Genomic DNA, 22,709 nt, shown 5'->3' with positions numbered 1-22,709 from the left:
AGGATAGCATCTTCAACAAATGGTGCTGGGAAAACTGGAAATCCATTTGCATCAAAATGAAACTGAATCCCTTTCTCTCGCCATGCACAAAAGTTAACTCAAAATGGATCAAGGAGCTCGATATTAAATCAGAGACACGGCGTCTGATAGAAGAAAAAGTCGGCTATGATCTACATACTGTGGGGTCAGGCCCTAAATTCCTCAATAGGACACCCATAGCGCAAGAGTTAACAACCAGAATCAACAAATGGGACTTACTCAAACTAAGAAGTTTTCTCTCAACAAAAGAAACAATAAGAGAGATAAACAGGGAGCCTACATCCTGGGAACAAATCTTTACCCCACACACTTCAGATAGAGCCCTAATATCCAGAGTATACAAAGAACTCAAAAAATTAGATAACAAGATAACAAATAACCCAATCAACAAATGGGCCAAGGACCTGAACAGACACTTCTCAGAGGAGGACATACAATCAATCAACAAGTACATGAAAAAATGCTCAACATCGCTAGCAGTCAGAGAAATGCAAATCAAAACCACCCTAAGATACCATCTCACTCCAAAAGACATTTTAAGCAAAGATCTAACATTAATAATATATTTCTTCCTTTTTAACTACTATAGAAATTGCAGAACAGGCTTATTGGTAGAAAAAATTCTTTAGCTAAGTAATATTTCTTGAAAGTGGAAAAATAATGGAAGTCTATACAGAGAGTATAGAATCTCAGAATTTAGTGAAAACAATTATATGAAAGATGAGTGGAGGTTGACAGTGAACTCTGTAACACCATCAGCTAGGAAAATAAAGTCAAGAGAGAGCATGGCCATGGATATTCCTCAGTTACACTATTAGGCACGCACCATCAAGACCTCAATATAATTTGCTTTGCATGGTCTAGACAGAGAACTACAAGGTGCATCAATCCAGCTCCAGGCCCCACCCTGTCAAGTTTTTGAAAGATTATTGATCCATTCTCCTGTTAGTTCACTCATTTTATATTATTGCGTGCTAAAATAGTGTTGCTATATGTGGTTCTGTGTTAAAATAGTAATCCTAATGATTTGGGAGGCTGAGAAAGAAAGAATTTGAGTTCAAAGCCAGTCTCAGCAACTTAGCAAGGCCATAAGTGAGACCCTATCTCTTAATAAAATAAAAAAAGGGCTGAGGATGTGGCTCAATGAGTATGTGCCCCTAGGTTCGATCTCCAGTACCAAATAAAAAGTAGTATGTCCAACATACATTTATGCACTGCCTACTATGTGCCAAGCACTCTTCTAAGGGACCTCACAATCATTATTTTATTTTTCTAGTATTGATGCTATCACAAGAAATTCCATTTCTCAGAAAAATAAACTAAGTCTTGGTGAGGATAAGTACTTTCTGATAGTGGTAGAATGGTTATTCAAATACAGGATATTCTGCCTACCAAGCCAACTCCCTTTACTATTCCTTGTGATAGTCTCCAGGAAAGGGGATATATATCATCTGTTTGGCCAGAATCACCTCAGCTCATCTAGATTCCATGTCATAGTTATCACAGTACAAACTCATAGTCTATAATAAATCTTTATCACTGTACAACCTCATAGTCTACAATAAATGAAATTTTGTTGAAAACTATGATACTCTGTATTTCAAAACTTATGAGGGAAGAACAGTTTTAAATGTCTATGCTGCAAAGGCACTAAAATAAATGTAATTTAGTGCATTTTTTGGAAACCTAGTAAAAAAGAAAATTATCCCTAAATTTCTTCTTGAATCTTATGCCTCCCTCAACCTTGTAAACAGAAACAAAATGTGGGAAAAGAAGGGAAAATTAAAATGTCACTAACAAGAAGGTCATTCCATCAACTGCACAGTCCTCTTTAAAGGCAGCCCTTGCCCAAGGTTCCTGCTGTCCGTTCACTGGACTGGCAATAAATTGGGTAACTGCTTCCTTAATCCTATCTTTCTGCTTCCTTGAATCTCAAGGAAGCTTCCACAAACAAAGATGTATAACATTTCATGGGAACAGTTATTTTGTCACTGCACCCCATTGCTCTATTAAGGGCACGAACAAAATACATGTAAGGTGTGTGTGTGTGTGTGTGTGTGTGTGTGTGTGTTGTGTGTTTTCTGTATATATAAACTATACATTAGAAAAAATCAGATAATAAAAAATATAGAGAATGGCCCATATACAAATTCAGGAAATGTTATCCTTTCTTTTCTCTTTGCTTTTCTCGGCTTCCAACTTTACACAAGATGGCCTTGTTTATTCTTCTGCTCACTCCCTCCTATTTCCCAGATTCATACTACTAAGATAACATTAAAGCAATATGGCATGTTATTAAATTGGGAGTGGGCAGTCACTAGAGTTGTAAGAATTTCCCTAGTCCCAAGGTAACATGGACTCATTTGTAACTGGTCCAGATATATCAGGGGCTTTCCTTCTCCAGCCATATGTAGCATCAATTCTTTGATGCTATTGCACCTCAGGGTGTGTTTCTTAATTTTTTTAAAACATTAAAAATTATACAAGTAAAGACTCAGTCAACTTGACCCTTCATGCCAGAATAAGAAGAAGTATGCCGAATGGGCCCTCTACTGTGCCCTACTGACATTAAGATATATGCAGCCTGTCTTTAATTTCAGATTCTTATGTCAGGATCTTCATATCATAAATCAGTATGATAGTACAACAATTAAAGATGCAGACTATTTTAGTATTTAATTAACATGTAATTTAATTGTTTCAAATAATATAATTCATTTTTGTTAATTTGACTTAGACCTAATAAAACATAAAGTAGCAACAAAGATATTGACTCATCATCTTTTATTATAGTGATCTCAAGATCAAAATAACAGAAAATGTTTGTATTCTGTTTCAATATGTTATGGCCAACAATATTGGAAAAGCACTTTTTTCACTTTGTTCAATTTTTAATGACATATTTTCAATTACTGATTGTATAACTGCAAACAACAAATAAACCCTGACCAAAAAGCTTTAAATGGATGGAGCAAGGCTTATAACCTAATATTGGGCCCTAACATCTTGCCTGTAAATCATGTTCTACACCTTGCTGAGTCTTGCCTCATAGAAGACTTACAAAATAACAAAATTAGCTATTCTACAGAGGAATGTCTAAAATGACAAGTAATCAAAAGAGATCTACACCACTAATAGGCAAGTTTTCCACCAGGAAAGGTTAATTTCTCTCTCTTGATGTCTTTTTTTTTTTTTTTTACCAAAACTCTGTAAGATGTTGACAAGAGAAACTGAAAACTAAGAGAAATATAAATAGAACCTAGAATGTCTTATTAAAGTTTCAGAGACCTTATTTTCCTTCACATATATTGTGACACAAGGATGGTATGTGGATGTGGGAAAAAATATTATGAAAATTATTTTGCTGCTCTGAAGAGAAACCCTCTACCTGTGTCCCTAATCACCATTTCTATTCATCTGGTAATGCTTGACTGGGTTTGCCCTGGTGGCTGAGGATGAATTGTGAGCTCAGTACTTGAGATGGACTTATGTGTAGAAGTTAGACAATGAAACAAAATGGAAAGGAAAACAATAGGCCATATGCAAACACTTCAATGAGTGAAATTATGAGACAGATTAACACAGACAGAAGGAATGCAGAGCCAATAGAATTATGAGAAAGACATGCAATAATCAGTTCCAAACAATGACCTAGAAGTTGTCCAAAGAGGCATCATACTATATTGAAAAGGTGTCTATGATATTGTTTTGTTGCCTTTACTGCTCAGCTGCAAAGGGAAGCCCACAATGTTGAACATTTGATTTAAAAAATCCCTTAAAAATACTGGATAGGTAGAGAAAAAAATGCTTTGAAGAATTCTAGAAAAAAATGGTTAAAAAATCACACATGAAACTACCAATTTGAAATATTGACTATAACATGGTGCAATGGAATCTTTGGAGACAGACATATCTCTAATGAGATTTTGTTGCAAATATACTATGGCCATATAGAATTCCTATTTACCTGTACTCTTATAAAAATGACAGTATCTATGTTACAAGTCAATACAAAGAGAAAATAATATTACATGCATGAAAATACTAACAGGTTATATTCATTCAGTGAGTGTAATCTGTTATTATTTCTTGCATCCTAGCTCCTTTTGGAAAGAAGAGAAATATAGTAGACTAACCATACTTTCTCTGTGTATTGAATAAAATTTAATAAAAAGAGAAATCCACAGCCAAAATTAATTTCATTACCATGTAATTTTTCTCAATGTATATTACATACTGTTGAAACCATTCACTACAAGTAAGCCATGTGACAATGTGGAAGTGTTAAAGTGAAGAATGAACAAGTGAGTACATGGACAGAAGGAATAGGGCTTCCTCTCATCTTCTGTGGATGCAGGGCCAAGCTGACTCTCACTTCTCATCTGCCACTGCCCCTGTCATTCTGAGAGCTTACTCATTAGACAGGTCTAGTTATCCTTGACCATTCAACACTATACTCAATTGCTCACTTGACTATTTTGAAGCATGGGAGAAATTACTAACTATGCTATAGATATAAACAGGCTACAGAAATAAAGGCATCCAATTTGGTTTATTAGATAACATTCGTTTATGACAAAGCCTCAAATTTCACACTTCTGCATCAAGGAAGAAATTGTAAAGTCTGGAGTTACCATGCAAATCATGCTCTCATGAACTAGTCAGCATGGTATGGACTATAAAATAAGACAGACCTCTGTGTATGAAAAGAAAACATTTCCTCATTATTCAGCATTTTTATGCTCTTATTAGGACATATGGCCATAATTTAATTCAACTTGAAATAAATTTAATTTAGTAACTATTTATTTGACACTTATCTACTCCAAAGTATGGCAAATGCTGTAAAGGACATCAAAGAAGTTTTAAATCCCTACCATAAAAAGAATTCACTCCCATTACTTATAACAATATTCACTAATGTGGAAAAAGGATATTATAAGGTCATGGGTAATTATGTTCACAAAGAATATGAATAACATAGGAAAATATATATCTCTTTTAAACTTGGTAAATAAAAAGAAAAAATGAAAGCAAAGGTGAATTCCAAAAATATGTGTTACAGGTACTTCATAAAATTGTTCATAAGAAAGACAAAAAGATAATAAAACATTGAAAGTTTTATTTCTGTTGGAATAGTTTTAGTCAGCTTTTTCACTGTTTTGCCTAAAAAACCTGACAGGAACAATTATAGTGGAGGAAGTTTATTTGGGAGCTCACAGTTTCAGAGGTCTCAGTCCATAGACGGCCAACTTCTTTGCTCTGTGCTTGAGGTAAGACAGAACATCATGGTGGAGGATGAGGCAAAAGAAAGCAGTATAAGACATGTCAATCAGGAAATAGAGAGAGTTGTGCTCACTAGGGACAAAATATAAACCTCCAAGACATGCCCCCAGTGACCCACCTCCTCCAGTAATACCCTACCTATCTACCTACAGTTCCCATCTAGTTAGTCCATTCAAATAGATTGAGGCACTGATTGAGTTAAGGCTTTAATAATCCGATCATTTCACCTCTAAACTTTCTGTCATTGTCTTATACATGAATTTTTGAGGGTTACTTCATATCTAAATGACAATAAATAATGGTAATATTAAGTAATGATTTTTAAAATTGTTGATTTTTTTCTAAATATAAAATAATATCTAAAATTGCTTTTATATTTAGAAATAATAGCAGCTAACATTTTTGAATGTATGTTATCTGATAGATTTTATACTAAATTCATGATCCCAATTTCCCTATGAGCCAAATATATTGTTAATGAAGACTTTTTTTGAAATGTAGTAATGAGACTTGAAGAACTTGCCTCATCTCTACAACAAATAATGATGGACGTGGTATTTGAACCCAGGTCAATCTGAATTCTGTGTATCAGCTCTTCTTGATTACTACTCAGTGATCTTACTATTAGAATTCTCATGGCACTCCTATATCTGATACTCTAAATATTTACTAATTACAGATAGAACATTGCTATAGTGTGGGAAAAAAGTTCAAGGCATTCCCCTAACCATGACTGCCATTCAAGATCTCATTATTTTTAATGTGATGGAGACATCATTAGTGGATGTTTTGATTAGCAAATAATTTTCACAGAAATGTACTAAGAATTTCAAAATAAAAGTTTAAAGTATATAGACCTTGGCACATAGTGAATATTCATTTATATTTAATCAATTAATATATCAGGCAGTTTTAGGTTTACAAAGTGCATTAACTGATTATTGAATAGACCATCATAAAAATTAGTGTAGAAAGTGTAGGTATAGCCATCTGTTACCTTGCAAATGAGGGTATTTGTAAAGATCATCTCAAAGCGGGAAATATAGTCCCAAGAGTAAACTCAAGATGAACTCATTTATTATTGACCTCAAAACCAAATACGTTGATTTTATAAATAGTTGAGAAAGGAAGTTCCCATATTCAAGTTCAAGCACTTCAGCATGAATTTCTTCTGCTCTTTCTCTGGAATGATTAAAATTATTCCAGTTGTCTATGATTAGGGATCATGGTCAATCTAGAAAACTCCATTCATGACCACTTTAATATTTCATAAATGAAAATTTTAAAACATATTTTTCTTTTTTCTTTCTATGTGTTATTCTTGTTTCTACTAATGGCATAGCCTTTTCAAGTATTCTAACTGTACAGAGTAATTTTCCATCTACAGACAGAGTGAAGAAAAAACAGACAAGGAATGATCTTTGAGACTCTGAAGGGAACTACCTGTCAAACATACTCTAATTATTATTTTCTAAAGTCACAAAATAATGCACTCTCCTTCAAAAAAATGTGTGATTCAAATAAGTAAAACAAATTCAATAAAACCATCAATTCTAGGATTAAGTAAAGGAGCTGAAAAAATTTAGAATTTATAGCTACAAAAAAAAATCTTAGGAAGAGGGAGAAGATTAGGATAGAGATAGAGAAAAGAGACCAAGAAGTGTTTGTGATTATAATATCACTCAAAGGATGTTAAATTTATGCCAAGAAAAATTTAGTATGGTTAGATAGAATAAAAAGCATTCAAGTTTTCTTAGCTTTACATAGATAATCCTCAGAGTTATAAAACTCCATACAAATAATTTGTCTCAATTTTGTCAAACAATCCAGAGTATCTTAATTAGTTGTGATTATATATTTTATAGTTTATTATTTAAAGTTGTTCAAAAATATTTGTTGGTGAGGATGAATAGTTTTATAAAAGAATGCAAATAAAGACATCTAACTCAAACTTCTTATCTCAACTTTCTACTAGATCAGGGATGCTCAGTGGCATAAACAAAAGAGAAAGACAAGGCAATGCAGGGTGTTCCATATGTCTCCTTTAATCTCAGAATTAAATCACTAAGCAATATGCAATGACATTGCATCAAATGAAATATGACACATTGATATTCTTAATTTTTGACTAGGGATGCCAATCCCATTTTATTCTTATTAATTGTGTTATATCCCATTTCCAAGGTCACATATTACATTTGTATTATTTGTATAAGTTCCATAAGTAGAGATTCTTTTCTGATAAATTTTTAAAAACACCTTTAAAATGCATAATTTTCCAAATTATACTTAGCAATGATATCTTTTCTTGTATCTAGTTCTTGAATATACTCATTCCTTGCCACACAGCTATCTTTGTTGGTCTTCATTTATGTGTACCCATGTTCTTCCTATGAAGATGAATTTGACATTAATATGAAACCCTTGATTGGTGAACCTCTGAGGTAAGTCAGGTGCTAGTCAATGACTCCGTATTTATCATAATGCCTACCACAGATTCAAGCATATGTTACACAGCCAATAGGTATCTGTAAATTAATGAATATACCAATACACTTGTGTTACTATCACATGAATCTTGAACTCTATTTAATATGCTTTCATATATTATATGTATCTGCAATGAAATGTATTGCATTTTATCAAAATTATATTATGGACAAATATTTCTCCCAAATCAACATCTTTCAATTGTTATCACAACTTCAAAAACTTGGCAAATTGAAAGTACCATCAAGTTCTCAAACACTTTTTTTTGCATTTCATTAGGTATAAGAAGATATGATTTTATCAATTATTTGTAAATACAAAGTTGTATAATTAATTTATAGACAACTTAATGTTTTCAGTTGTCATTTTTCAGCATTTATTTCCTCTGGGAAAAAACTTAGAATCAATTATGCTTATACGACAGGGATGAATGTAATAATTTGAGAATTTAAACAATTGAATTTAATTACAAATAAGATAGCTAATTAATGTGTCTTCTAGTGTCTTGATATAGGCTTTGCATTTTCTTAAATTACTTTGATATAAACATATTAATCACCAGCTTATTTGTGGTTTTTATTTTTCCAGTTCCAAGAAATTGAAATTAAACTTAAATCACACTTCAATATGTTTCACTTGACTTTTGTTTTTCCATCTTTTCTAAAGGACAAGAATTCATAATATTGCAATATAATATAGTTTTCCTTAAAAAATATTTTTCTAGTCCTAGTAGGGAAAGAAAAACTTAAAATCCTAACCCAAATACTGTAAAATAAAGATATATGAAACAAGGATGTATAACCAAATAAGACTGAAGAATGTCTGTGAGGAAATTGTCAAAGATAGAAATAGTTATACTTTTAGAGCCCTTGAGGAAAGGAATGAAGAAATATCTATTTTTCACTGTTACTATGGTTTGTGTTATAAGATGACATTAATATTATATTAATAAGGGCACCAAAATCTATATCTTGATATCTCTTCATAGATTACAAAAAGCTTTTATAATTTCTGAGAACACAGTAAACACTTTTAAATAGTTATTATTATTGGAACTACAACAATTTGCAAGAGAGCATCAAACTGGTATTTACACAAATGTAGCTATTTAATATAATGTATTTATTTTGTTTCCTAAGATTCATATTATTTCATTTTAGTTTTATACTCAGGGCTGTGGCATGCTTCTATGTGCTATACCATATCTCCTGTTAACAAATCTTCTAGTTACAAGTTACTAAACGTCCATAAGCATCTCTAATTTGAAATTTATAAAGAAGTTATATACCTGTTGCTTGAGCTTATTTTTTCCACTACAAAGTTGTTAATGCTTGTTGAAAAATTACAAATATTTCAGAAGTATTTAATATATAGAATTAACTTTCTATCTTGAATCACCCCTAGTTCCATACCACATCCCCTATGTACACACAGCAAGAATAACTATGCTAAAAGCATGGCTGTGGGATTTTCCTGACTTTGTCAATTTGCTACCCTTAAATGGCTCTCAGAATACATCTGCAACTGGAAGAGTACAAAGTATATCTTTCCTTACCAATTCTCTACTTCACCTGGTAGTCAATTTTATCTAGGCAAAACCAAATTGAAATATCATTTATGGGCACTTTTATCCACGGCCAATAGAAGGCAAGGAAAGTTCTTGGCAGGCAAACCTAAGAAGGTTTTATTGAATACTTGCTATGTGCCAAGCTTGATGTTAAGTGCTTTATATTTAGTTTCACAGAAATTGTATGGGATGGTATTATGTCAATTTTATAGAAAAATAAATAAATTAATTAAATGACCTGATCAAAGTCTCTGTACTAGCAAGAAGATTAATCAGTATCTGCACTCAATCCTTTCTGTGTTTATAGTAATAGTTGAAAGTGTCAAAGTACTCAGTTTCCAGAGATGGCTATGTGAATTTAAGGTCATGACTCCACTGCAGTTGACCCATTTCATGGAATTCCTCTTACTTCTAACATTGCTATCTCATCTTTCACTTTATTTTGCCTTTTTATTTTTTTTGGCCTGAGATTCACATCTTCAAAAAGATGTTGAGAAAAGAAAAAAATCTTCTTCATTCAGCAATTTTAGTTAAACTGAATGTGCCAAAATGAGATTTCATAACTCCTCGCACCAATGAATTCCAAAGAATAGTTTTTCATACATAAGGCTGCGTCATTTAACAATATGTCCTCCTACTCTTGAAAAATGTGTACCATATTGCTCCCTCTAATAACTCCCATCTGAAGGACAGTGTGGAGCCTGTAGGGGAGATGTGAACAGACCAGCGACAGTCTATACTCATCATCAGACTCTCAGAAAGTTCTTCTGTGAGGTCAACTGGTTGCCACATTGCCTCCTCCTTAATTTCTTTTTACTGTGATTAATCCATTCTCTGGGCACAAGAAAAGGTGCTGCCATGGAAGCTGGATAAAGAAGACATATTCGACATGCTTAAAAGATTTTATCTGTGGGAAAACACATAGTATCCTTTGTTTCCTAAGAAAGGAAAACGAATCTTGAGATGTGCACTTCACTTTTCCTTAAAGCTACAACTTCTCCAATACAAAGTAAGAAGATTCAGATTTGTTTTAAAAGGGTGGACCTAGCATCTGAATCCTTACTCTGCCACTAACATTGGCAGAAATATTATGGGAAAATTATTTTCTCTTTCCATATTTATTTTCTAATCTGTAAAATGGCCACTTTTAAGGCAAATTATTGAATAAAAGAGTGAACTAACAAATTTATGAAAAATATTTAATATTTGATCACATTTTATCTAACAAAACAATAGAAGCTCAAATGATATTGATGGCTGTATAAAAGGAAACGTAGTCCAACCCCTCTCTCCAACTGAGGTTTAAATTCATTTTTCCATAGCTTCCCAATGATTGCCCATTCTAGGCTTTTGCATTGGAGTTATGGACAATTGATTGACTACATCCTTCCAAATGTAGAGGCAATTCCTTCCAAAGAATAGTTCTGTTCATGTTAATGGCTCTGTTCCTGTTAATAGTTCTATTCACTGAACTATAATTTGTTACTGTGGTATTTCAATAAACTAGATCTTTGTAAAGTTGCTGGCCATTGAGAATGAATTTAGGTCCTCTCTACCTGAACTTTACAAAGACCTAAATATACCAATACTTAAAGTTTAAATCAGGGCTCTACCATGTCCTGTCTTCACTCTGCTAAATTTGTTCTCTGAATACCTGGTTTCAAGTCTCATAAACATTCCTGCCACACTCATTTGAATATGTCATGCTTGGTTTCACTTATATTAAGTGTGATGCCCAGCATTTAATGTAGCCCATTTGTAGTCTGTAGACACTTGAGCAAAGCAAATCACAGAAGGTTAGTCTTGGAAGTGACCCATGAGAATGGCCTTTCCACATCCCAGTTCATATGACAAATGCAGGAAGGGGCTGAAATGACTTTCTCAGAATCATAGAGTAAAAACATCTAGTCCCACCCAGCTATCTTTCTTTTAGAACAACTAGTCCTTATAATTTTATGTTTTTCCATTTCAAAGTATTAATTATATAGACTTTGGTAATATTATTCATATTTCATGTATCTACCCTCAAATCAATGGAATAGTAAAAAAAGATTATAATTCTTGACCAGACTTAGATGAACAGCCTAAATTTTTTTAAAAATTTTCTGTTGATGAAAGTAGATGAAAATTTGTAAATAATAAAGACAGAGAGAGTGTGATGATGTAAGTCTATAATCCCAGCAGCTCAGGAGGCTGAGTTAGGTGGACTGCAAGTTCAAATTCAGCCTCAGCAACTTAGTGAGACCCTAAGCAACTTAGCAAGACTCTGTCTCAAAATAAAAATAAAAATGGCTGGGGATGTAGCTCAGTGGCTAAGCACCCCTGTGTTCAGTCCCCAGTAGAGAGAGAAAGAGAAACAGAATAAGGAGGAAAAAAGGAAGGAAAAAAGGAAGGAAGGAAGGAAGGAAATGAAAGAATAAAGGTACAGGAAAATGTTCCATGAGATAAACTCTCTATATTTTTTGAGAATCTCTCTCTTTGCTTTTTCTTATGTGCTTTCCTTGTGTATTTTACATCATGTGTACTATAATTTTTGTTCTGTGTCTTGTCTTTCAAAAAGAACTTTTGAACATTATACCTCACATCATACTCTATGCTTCCCCAGCTTTCCTTACTCAGAATCAGCCTCTGTGGCTCATACCCGAACATTATAAACCTTAAGTTAATAAGATTACTATAACTAAGTGAATCACAAGGTTTCTCTTTAGTAAACAAAATGACTGAACTTTCTGAATATACAAACCCTAAAGCTCAGACAATAATATTACCTCTATGAGATCTTGGAATAATGGAGACAAAGGAAAAACATACATATGTGCAGCTCACATCCATACAATGGGTACATACAGAATAACTGACAGACATGGAAACTCAGAGGTGGTCTTTTTGTTCAAGGAAGCATCTGATTAATTGAAACTGTAGAAATATCTATAGTTGCATATCACCCAAGAAATTTGTTTCTGTTTCTTGGAGGAACAGTGAAGTGACATCCTCCCCAAACAAACTTCTTTCTAAATTAGTCCTCTGGGCCCTCATATATTTTGGGGAAATTTTCTAGTATTTTCAACAATGAAAGGACATAAATGGTACCTGTGAAAGAGGAAGCAAGGATGTCATCTCATATGTGAGTCAGAATCCAAGTCAGAAATTATATAATTTAAACGAGTCCTGAAAGTAGGAAAGCCAGGCTACTATTAGTTATGGTCACAAATTCAATGATTTTTTTTTTACCCTGAGAAAATTTGAATAACAATTTAACCATGATATGAAAACAAAGTAAAGTGTAGATTGGGATCCTGAGTTCCAAAACTCTTAACTAATTATGTGACAAAAAAGGCCACATTATCTGACCTTTCTTTCTCTGATTTTTCAACTGAAAAAATAATGAAGGTAGAATAAATGCTCGCCTATCATCTTTCCAGTGTCAACGTTCTATAAAACAAACCATAGCTTATATATGTGAATTGTTACCATCATTATTTTAAAATTTATCTCAACTTCTCAGCCCCTGGAGAAACAAAATGAAACCCTATTGCAATGTACTTTTTTTTAATCTTCCGAAACATAACTATGGTCTTTATAGAGTCAAAATTAGCAGAGAAGTTGAGTTGGGAAAAGTGTGTCCCCACTTAAAGCTGCCTGCCTATATTTACTGTGCTAATGTTCCCAGAGCCAAGATATGGAATCAATCTTGTTAGCAATGGACAGAAAAATAGATAAAGAAAAGGCAGTATATAGAGATGGTGGAATATTATTCAGTCATAAAGAAGAATGAAATCCTGTCATTTGAAGCAAAATGAATGGAACTAGAGATCATTATGTAAGGTAAAACAAGCCAGACACATAAAGACAAATATTATGTGTTTTTCTCATACATAGAAATTTATAAAAAAATAATCTAAAAGTACAATGTAATTATTAAAGATTAAGAAGGTGTGGGTGATGGGGTGTGTGTGGGTGATGTGGGTGATGTGGGTATCTACAATTGATCAGTATATGCTTTACATATGTAAAGAAGTAATGTCCTGAGCCCCCATTAACATGCACAATTAATTTGTGCTAATAAAAACACATTTTAAAAATTGAACTTTAGCATATAGACTATAAAGCAAAATAAAGCACTTTCAGCCAAAGCTTGGTTGTGATCGTATATATAAGTAAATACTTGATGGAAAACCATATTATAATCAGAAACAAGTAGAATATTGCAATCTATAGGCTGACCTAAAGACAATATTCTTCATGATGTTATGTTACCAGTACAACTTACTAGTATATTCCCTCCACCAGAGTAACATTGACACATTTTTCCCTAGGGAAAAAAAAAGAGTGGTATTCTTGTTTCATTAGACAAAAATAAGAATTTCAAGAACCAGTGAAAACAAAAAAGGGAGTGAAGTGTGAACCACATTTTACAATTAATCAAGGGAGGCATTTTGACACCTCATTTCATAAAAAAGCAAAACTGTGAAAAATTACAAGTGCTTGCTATTTATCCACATACTATATAGTCATAAACAATGGGTTATATATTATTGTAATAGAAATTAATCCATTTAGCAAACTATCTTGAGCACCTATAATATGCTGGATACTCCAGTAGACCCTGGGGAATATACAGTACAGTTCTAACTAAAGTCAGCAAAAATTATAAAGTGTGAAAATCCTGTGAATCATGCAGAGAGTACAGTAGGTTTGGTTTTGAATAGTAAACCAAGCCCAGTAATTACTTTTCTCAATGAAATTAAGATAGATCCAGTAGAATAATAGAATAATGAAACACACACACACAAAAAGAAAGAATAATGGAATACACAAAAGTGATTATAATATTTAGGTTTCAAGGAACAACTAAATATCCAATCACAAGACTATGTATGCGTGTATTTGATCAGTATATGCTTTGTTCATGTATAGAAATGCTGCACTGATCCCCATGAATATGGGGTTGAAGCATTACTTATACAATGAAGCATTTCTTGCCTGCACATTTGTTCTCTTTAATTTAGATAAATTTAATTTAAATACATTTAATTTAAATAAACTTATTTTGTTTTGATTTCAAAGTTTAGGCATAACAATGGTACCCACTTGTGCAGAGAGGAGCTGGAATCTAAAGTCACTGGGATGAGTATGGTTCTTTTGACTTCCATCCTGAAAGCATTTATCACTGCTCACAAATGGGTCTGCAGTCAACTGGGTAATGTTTATGGTTTCAGCGGGGTCATTTATGTGATTGCAATAGGCTGTAGGTCTGCAATGTAATTGTGCTGGTCTATTGTGAGATCTCACATGGTCAATGTCAACAGGTTTACAATAATCTCATATGGAAAACTTGGGTATACTCTCACCTGGTGATAATCAAGTTTCAAGACAGACTAGCAAGGAAGTCCCCACTTCAACCAAATTATATTTACTAAAGCAATGAGTAACCAGAACAATGTGCATAAAAGTGGAAAAGAACTGTCCAATTACAAAGCAAATAATGTGGATTTAGGGATCAATTAACTGAAGCCACCAATTAAGTAGATCTGCCCTAGCCCTGAACAGATAAACATTATTGATCCTGTACTATAATGGACATATAGGTCTAGGTTTGGAAAAGTACTGAGGGAAGTGTCCCTTTAAATTGTCTTAGAGCAGAGAGGGTACTGACTAGACTGACTCCCTTAAAAAGGTGAAATATTTCTCCTGAGTCACTACATCTTCCCTTTGTCTACAGGGTCAAAGTGCTAGTTTATTCTGCCCTGAACAAACCTGTTTTCTTTGTTTTGTTTTGTACTATGAATCTCTTTGCCTGGAAGTTCTAAGCATAATTTCTGTTTCATACAATAAGCCACAATAAATAGTCATTCCCTCAGACTATAAAATTCATAAACCACGGAAGTCCAAGTTTAGTGGATTAATATTAAAGCTGAAACTCAGGTCTCCAGTGTTCTCCTCTGGATTTCTGGGCTAGCATACACTTTCTTGAAGAAATATCTGTGGTAGCTGTCATGATTGAGTGACATAGTACTGTCAGGTTGAAGTACAAAATAAATGGGCAATTTGGGGTAGATGTTTTTGAAAATAGGACCGTATATTTTCATACAACTTGATGGCTCATGTGAAAGTGTTTGGAAATTTTTATACTTTTCAAAAAGGAAAAGCAAAAGAGCATAATTATAAGAACATAAAAATAAAGTACAAGGTACAGGACTGATTGTTCTGTGACTATGGAGAATAAACCTAAGCAAGCCAGAGAGAGAAGCTAAAGTAAGAACTGGCATTTTCAGTTTATATAAGATCACACCGAGGATTTTTGAAGGGCCAAGCAACAGAAAACCAGGCATATCCTTGGAGAGCTTCCACAGAATCCAACAGGGCTGTATCTCATTTGACTCAAGGACTTTTCCGATCCTGGAGGTGAATTTTGCCTTGTGAAAATATCTACCATGCCATTCATATTGATAAACTACAAGTCCTAAAACTATATAACTCCATTATCACACATTTGCTTGGAATCAAAACAAAACAAATATGTCTTAACATAATCACATAAAACAATAATCCAGAGTGTTTCTTCTTATTTTTGAATGTTCAGTTCTAAATTTTATTCTCTCCTGAATCCTGCTGATATGGTGTCACCATAGTAATTTTCTTGAATTTTGGCAATGCAATTTCATTTGTCTTAATTTTACCCTCAGAGTATTTTCTTATAAGTGATATATTACAATAGGAAATTTATGCAAGTAACATACCACATCAAAAGATGGTCGGTAAATATTATGCATGTAGCATACAACTTTGAACACATGTATGTAAAAGTTATAGATGAAAAGTAAATCCCTCCCATTCTATCATATCCCCTAACTACTTATATTTCCTCTCAGAAAGACAAATAGTTGTTTTACTCATTTCTATGAGCAATTCTATGAATATGCCATTGAATGCTTTGTGTAAAAACTTTTTTAAGCAAGTAGAAATACCATATGCACAGAACCACATCTAGTTGTTTTCACAAAATAATCTTGGAAATCACTAGTATTATTTAATTTTCTATAAAGCTCCCCATTCATTTTAATTGCTACATAATAATGTGTTAATGCATCATAATTTATTACTATTCAATTACAATTCAATTACTATTGTTGCACATTAAGATCAAGATACCAGTTTAAATAAGTAATGACCCTGATTCTGAGTTTCACTGGGAGCTCTGAGTCTCACTTGGAGCACAATCTCAGATTGGCTTCTCCCATATGGTGACCAAACTTTCTCTTCTGAAGCTAGAAGGAAGTTCTCACCTTCTCATATTTCCTCATGTCCTTAGCTGAAATGCAATCCTTCTTAATTTTCAACAATTATCAGTATTCTTCCAGTTAAGATTTAACTATCAAATTCTTCTAAGATAACCATGGCCCCCATCACCACAGACAGAAGGTAATTTTTCCCTGTCAATTTACTTTAGAGACTTATTTGCAATTGTCACCTTGAATTATGCTCATATAAGTATTCATGCATGCTTCATACCCTTTGCCAGATTGCAAGCCCATTGAAGACTGTGATATATAAAACATGGAGCTGTCCTTTACAAAACTATCAGCAGGACTTGCATATATTTGTGTTTAACAAATTTGTGTTACACAAATGTATCCTTAGAGTATGACTCTATAGAATTCTATTAAATTTTGATAGTACACTGATTGAGAAGTCTGTAGCTATGACCTCTGTACCTATCTCCAATATTACTATTAGTTATATATTGGATAAATTTTTAAACTCCTAGAATGTTTATATTTGTAAAATATATTCTATGCTTGTATGAATATGTCAAAATATATTCTAATGTCATGTATAACTAAGTAGAGCAATAAAAATAAATAAAATGGTTATAAAATTTCTGGACTCTCTATATCACCAGATGGTTGTGAAAATCAAATAAAAGAATAGTTTATAAGAAAAATCTTAGTATTAGGAAAAAAAGGAGGGGCCAAGGAGTGACTAAGAGGTAGTGTACTTTCCTACAGTCTGAGTTTGATTTTCTAAAGTAAAATGATCAGAATAAAATGAGAAAATTTTCCCAGCAAAGGAGAAATAATCCAAATTGTCCTAGTCCAAATATTTACTCATTGCTCAAAATCTCTCTATATCAACCTCAAATTAATTCTCTATTTATATGAAAATTTCCAGAGGTAAAGTTTCAATTTGTGTAGAATTCCATTGTATATTTATGCAGTTGTATATCATGAATTAAATTAATTCATGATAATATGCCACTTGATAATGAAAATCTGCTATATCTGATTGATCATGTTCTCTAACCTCTAAAATTAAACTGACTGAGATCATTTCACTAATTTGTTAATAATGTAACATCAAAATTTATAGGATTGGATTGTTTGGGCCACAATAATATGTGATCACAGGAATTTTTAAAATCTTAACTAATCTTCACAATCATTTAACTATTTATAAAAATGTGCTGTACACTTTTCAAAATATTATATTGCTTAATATATGCCTCTTTTTGTCCAGGAAGTTTGTGAAATAACAAGTGAATCTCACCATTTCAGTCACTTAACCCCAATAAGTTAAAGCAAACCTATCCAAAACAGCCTTACTGAAGGACTAATAGTATTCCAAAGCATTTTTAAATTACTATAAGCAACAACAAGCTACTTGTTATTATAAATGTAATAATACATTAATAATGTATTAATATATTATAAATATTATTAGATATTTTCCTAACTCACACTTCTTTCAATATAAAGAAGTAATAATTTTCAAAGCAAATTTGTGTTAAATTGTTAAGAATCATACTTTCCAAGTATGTTCTATACAAAGATGAAATTAATTCATTCTTATCTTCATTTTAGTTTGACCATGAACTCTATTGAAAAAAATAGATGTAAGACTAAATTGTTTGGTAATTTCTATAATATGCCTGGACTGAAACTGGCTACATTCATTCCTATATGCATTCATATCTACCTCTCTATATGAGATAAAATTGGCAGTTGGAGCAACTTTATATTAAATATGTGAGATGTTCAATGAAAATCTATAAAACTTAAAAACATCTAATAATATCAAATATTTTTTATATTTTTATAGCAAATATTATTTATAGCAAAAGTAGAAATGATATAATGCAAATTCAAATAATTTATGGCCACATAACCATGTAATTTACTTAATTACATTAACTAATATGTATGTTTCTCTAGATATCTTCCATTCAGTCCCCTTGAATCATACTAGTATAATTGAAGCAACTCACAATGTCCAAAATAATAAGTAATAGTTAGCCTTCCAAAACCTGAAATTTTAATAGGGAAGTTAATGAATGCATCAGAAGACATATTTCATGCATGTAAAAGAACTTACCTTCTGTGTGTACTGCTGACACATATGTCCAGTTGTATCTCTTCACTATGTCCACCATGGCTCGTGCCTGCTGGGCATCAGAAGGCACAACCCTCATGAAGTACTTGAACAAAGTCTTATCACTCAGATCCATGCTGGTTGCTGAGTAAGCAATCTGAGGTATGTTGAAAAGCTGGAGCAAGTTCTGGACTTGAATGGCCACAGAACTAGAGCCAGGCCCAATGACCCCTACTATAGGCTTCTTGGAGCGGAAAGAAGAGGAAGAGCCATCCACACAGCGTACCAAGCCCTCCTCCTCTTCTGAAGAAATGAGGGAATCTCTTATAAACTCAATGCTCTGCTCTAGGGCCACAGCTGAATGCCAGCAGGAATCCCTTATTTCACAGCCAAGAGTGATGTTGGGCAAGAGTGTGGGGTCTGAATTGATTCTTTCCAAGGTATGTAGCATGGCCTCCACTCTCTGGATGCCATACTGCTCACGGACTGCCCCACACTTCCTCTCATGAACTTTGTCCACAGTCGGCTGGTGGTGGACAGAAAAAAGAGCTCCAATAATGATGTCACCTGGCATGTGAGCCACCACCCTCCTCTCACTGGACTGTGCGCTCCCACGGACATCTTCTTTCAAAAGCAGGACTGACAGGATCAACAGAAGGACCATTTTAGGGAAGGAGTTCAAGCTAATAAAGATAGCATGGTGGAGAAAATTTGGAGATTTCTGATAGTGAAAATCAAATGATGTCCTATGTTGAGTGGTACACCAAGGAATTAGTTAGCAATTTAGATGTGTTCTCTAAAGAACCACCATGTCCCCAGGTAGCATTTAGTTAGGTGCATCCATGTGATCATGGTCTTCAGAACCTGAAAGAAAAGAACATGGGTTTTTAACAACATAAGCACAACTAGTTTAGGGAAGTTCTAATGATGCTAGTGGAGAGAGGAAATTTGGTGATATGGATAACAACAACAAAATGATTACAAACTATTTCTGACTTGTCTGTTTCCTTTGCGATTTCATGAAATAGATGACATAGCTTCTTGGTTCTGCCTTGCTTAGATTAAAATTTTTCTTTGTTCATCTGGCACAAAAATATGACATGTGGCAGGCAAAACTTTACTCTCATGCGGAAGGTGAGAAAGGCAGAGCAACCTAGTAGAAAAACTGTTTTGAACAGAAAATTCTAGGAAGAATGCATCCCGAAGTATTAAACATTGGTGATCTCTGGGTGACAGAATCATGGTTATTTTTTTTATTTTAATGCTTATTAAGCTTCATATTTCTTTACAAATTTTCAGCACTGAGCATAAATTAATTATCTATATTACTGTAATTATATTATTAAAAGTTATATTTAAAGAGCTGGAGATTCACCTCACTGGTAGAGCATTTCCCTACCATGTGAAGGTCCTGAGTTCCATTCCTAGAACCACGGAAATTGATAAATAAATGAAATAAACCAATTAAGATAAAAACCTGATTATTCCTTGTCTATATTCAATGGAAAATAATGGACTGATCTTTCCAGGAAAAAAATGAGTTATTTGTCTAATTCACATGTAAGATATAACAAAGATGAGTAAAGAGAGGCAGATAATTCAAGTTACATGAACTGTGGGGGAGAAAAAGAAGGTTGGTATATTAAAAATCAAAATGCCCTCCAAATAGGCAGCAAATAATGGTGGCATGAGCACGAATTTTTGGAGAAAAGCATATATAGGTTCAAATCCCAGTTCTGCTATTTAAAAATAATAAGAAAATTGTTCAACTTCCCAGTACCAGAATTTCCTTATCTGAAAAATGGGGATAATATGTGCTAGACTGCCCTTATGGGGATTCACATGAGATATCAACGATGCAAATACTTTGTAAATTGAATAGGACTATACATATTCAAGACATGATCTTTTTGCTATTAAATTTCCAAGGGCATTCTGTGGCTAGGTGTTAAGGACAGAAAATTCTCTGGCAACCCAACTGGTCCTCTAGAGAATCTTCAAAGTAATTACAGAGTCTTGTAATAAAATTCACAGTAATCAGTCCTCCAGCTCTGATCCAGAAAAAAATTTCCACATTGCTAAGGCTCAAAAGGTTGGAAGTGTGCACATTTGTAACTATCCTTCAAGGGTAGACAGTATATCTATGAACACAGCCATCTATTTCATTTTAAATTCTTGAAAAGAAGGAGATTTTGCCTCACGCTTCCTACAGCAAAGTCTAGCATAATTTGTAAAAGAGAACTGACAGATTAATGATTTTATTTAGTTAAAGGGTTTGGGTAAGAGATTTAGTTCGGTATGTTGTCATCTATGTTAGTCAAGGATCTTAAGTTGTTTTAAAATGACTAACTCCCTAAGCAGTATCTCTTAAAACAGGTAATAATGATTTTTCAGGAATTTTTTTTTAATCTTCATGCCTCTACAAGAGTACTAACGGTTTCAAAATTCATCAAATCCTAAGAAATTTTAGCCAGACACAAGATGAATGTAACTTGAATCATGTTTCTAATTACTCCTACCCTCATTTCCCTGTTTCCTTCAACTGTATCCTATGGCAACAGAGAAGCACTCCCTGAGTATTGTGCCAAATGCTAAAATAAAAAATCTCATTAATAACTAGATGTTCCTGAATAATGAGGTGCTTGGCAATATATAGAAAAATTAATTTTTGGTATAAAAGTTGGCATTTTAGACAAGAGGAAAAGAAACAAAGAATGATGTTAATGTTCTCACTGGGAAGTTATCTGAATATTTTCAAATTTCCCTTTCACTCTCCTTGGACCAAAAACCTGAAGAACATTGCTAATTCTTGTGGTCATGTGAACTACATTGAATACAAAAAATAAAAAATAAAAATAAAGAGAACGAAAGCACAGTCTCTCATTATATTAAGAATTAGTGGACAAAATAACAAAACAGAATGCACTTCTTAAGCAAGAGTATCACAATGATATGAAACCAGAAGCAACCCATTAAACTTATGAAGCTGAAATAGGAATCCCAAGCATTTTATTAGGTACAGTTGTTTTAGGAAAACCCTATACATTGAGAAACTGTGTGTGTGTGTGTGTGTGTGTGTGTGTTTGTATAATATATGTGTGTGTGTGTGTGTGTGTGTGTGTGTATGTATGTCTTTCAGTGACTATGTATGTGTGTGTATATATATGTATGTCTTTCAAAATATATATATATATATATATATATATATATATATATATATATATATATGGTAACTGAAATACTGCCTTGCTTATATATGCTAAATTATTTAACTCATTGGGTATAGATAGTTAATGATCATTGCCTGGATAGTAAGGGTCATTGTCTTTCATGCTCCAGCCATTTATTTATTAACTCTTTTAACAAGTATTCTTGGCACACTTATGTTGTGAATCCCTCCTGGGAATTGAATATCAAAAGTGAACAAGTTATGCATGCTCTCTATAATTATGGGCCTTTTGAAGGTATTCAAAGGGATAAATTCAGCTGAAAACTGATTAGAAAAAGGAGCTAGCCCTATGAAAAAAGTAGATAAAACACAAAGAATTGGAGGGATTGTGGTATAAAATGAAGTTAGAAAGACAAGAAAGAACTAGACTGCATAGGATCTTCTAGGCTCTTATAAAGAGTTTTAATGTCAGTTGCAACGAAAAGCTATTGAAGATATGTAAGCAAATGATAAACACAATTCAATTTTAAAATTATTCTAGCTTTCCGTTATTCTGGATAATGAATTGAAGAAATCTGATTAGGAGACATTTATAATAATCTAGTAAGGAATGAAAGTGAAATGACTATGATTGATGACAGTACAAACTGAGGGAACTGGATAGAGTTAAATATATTGTTCCAAGTAAAATTCACTGTACTTGCTGATGAACTAGATATGGGTAGTAAGGTTTAGAGAGGAACTAGGGTAACTCCTAGGCTTCTAGTCTACGAAACTAGTGCATTTGAG

General features: G+C 33.1%; 1 protein-coding gene across 2 annotated transcripts in view; it reads right to left on the bottom strand.

Moving 5' to 3' along the window:
- Positions 1 to 19,427, bottom strand: part of GRM5 (glutamate metabotropic receptor 5) — a gene marked incomplete at both ends in the record, with an annotated part of 442,123 nt that extends 422,696 nt beyond the window's left edge. The window contains one exon of one of the 2 annotated variants that reach the window (XM_081282195.1): positions 18,755 to 19,427. In XM_081282195.1, coding sequence (XP_081138321.1) covers positions 18,755 to 19,415 — 661 coding nt within the window. The remainder of the gene's footprint in view (positions 1 to 18,754) is intronic. The other variant, XM_081282194.1, reaches the window with a different exon arrangement.
- Positions 19,428 to 22,709: the final 3,282 nt, after the last annotated feature.

This window comes from Spermophilus citellus (genome assembly GCF_964194105.1).
Source record: "Spermophilus citellus genome assembly, chromosome: 2".
Classification (NCBI taxonomy): domain Eukaryota; kingdom Metazoa; phylum Chordata; class Mammalia; order Rodentia; family Sciuridae; genus Spermophilus; species Spermophilus citellus.
Note: the sequence above shows the minus strand (reverse complement) of the source record. Positions and strands in the feature narration are given on the sequence as shown.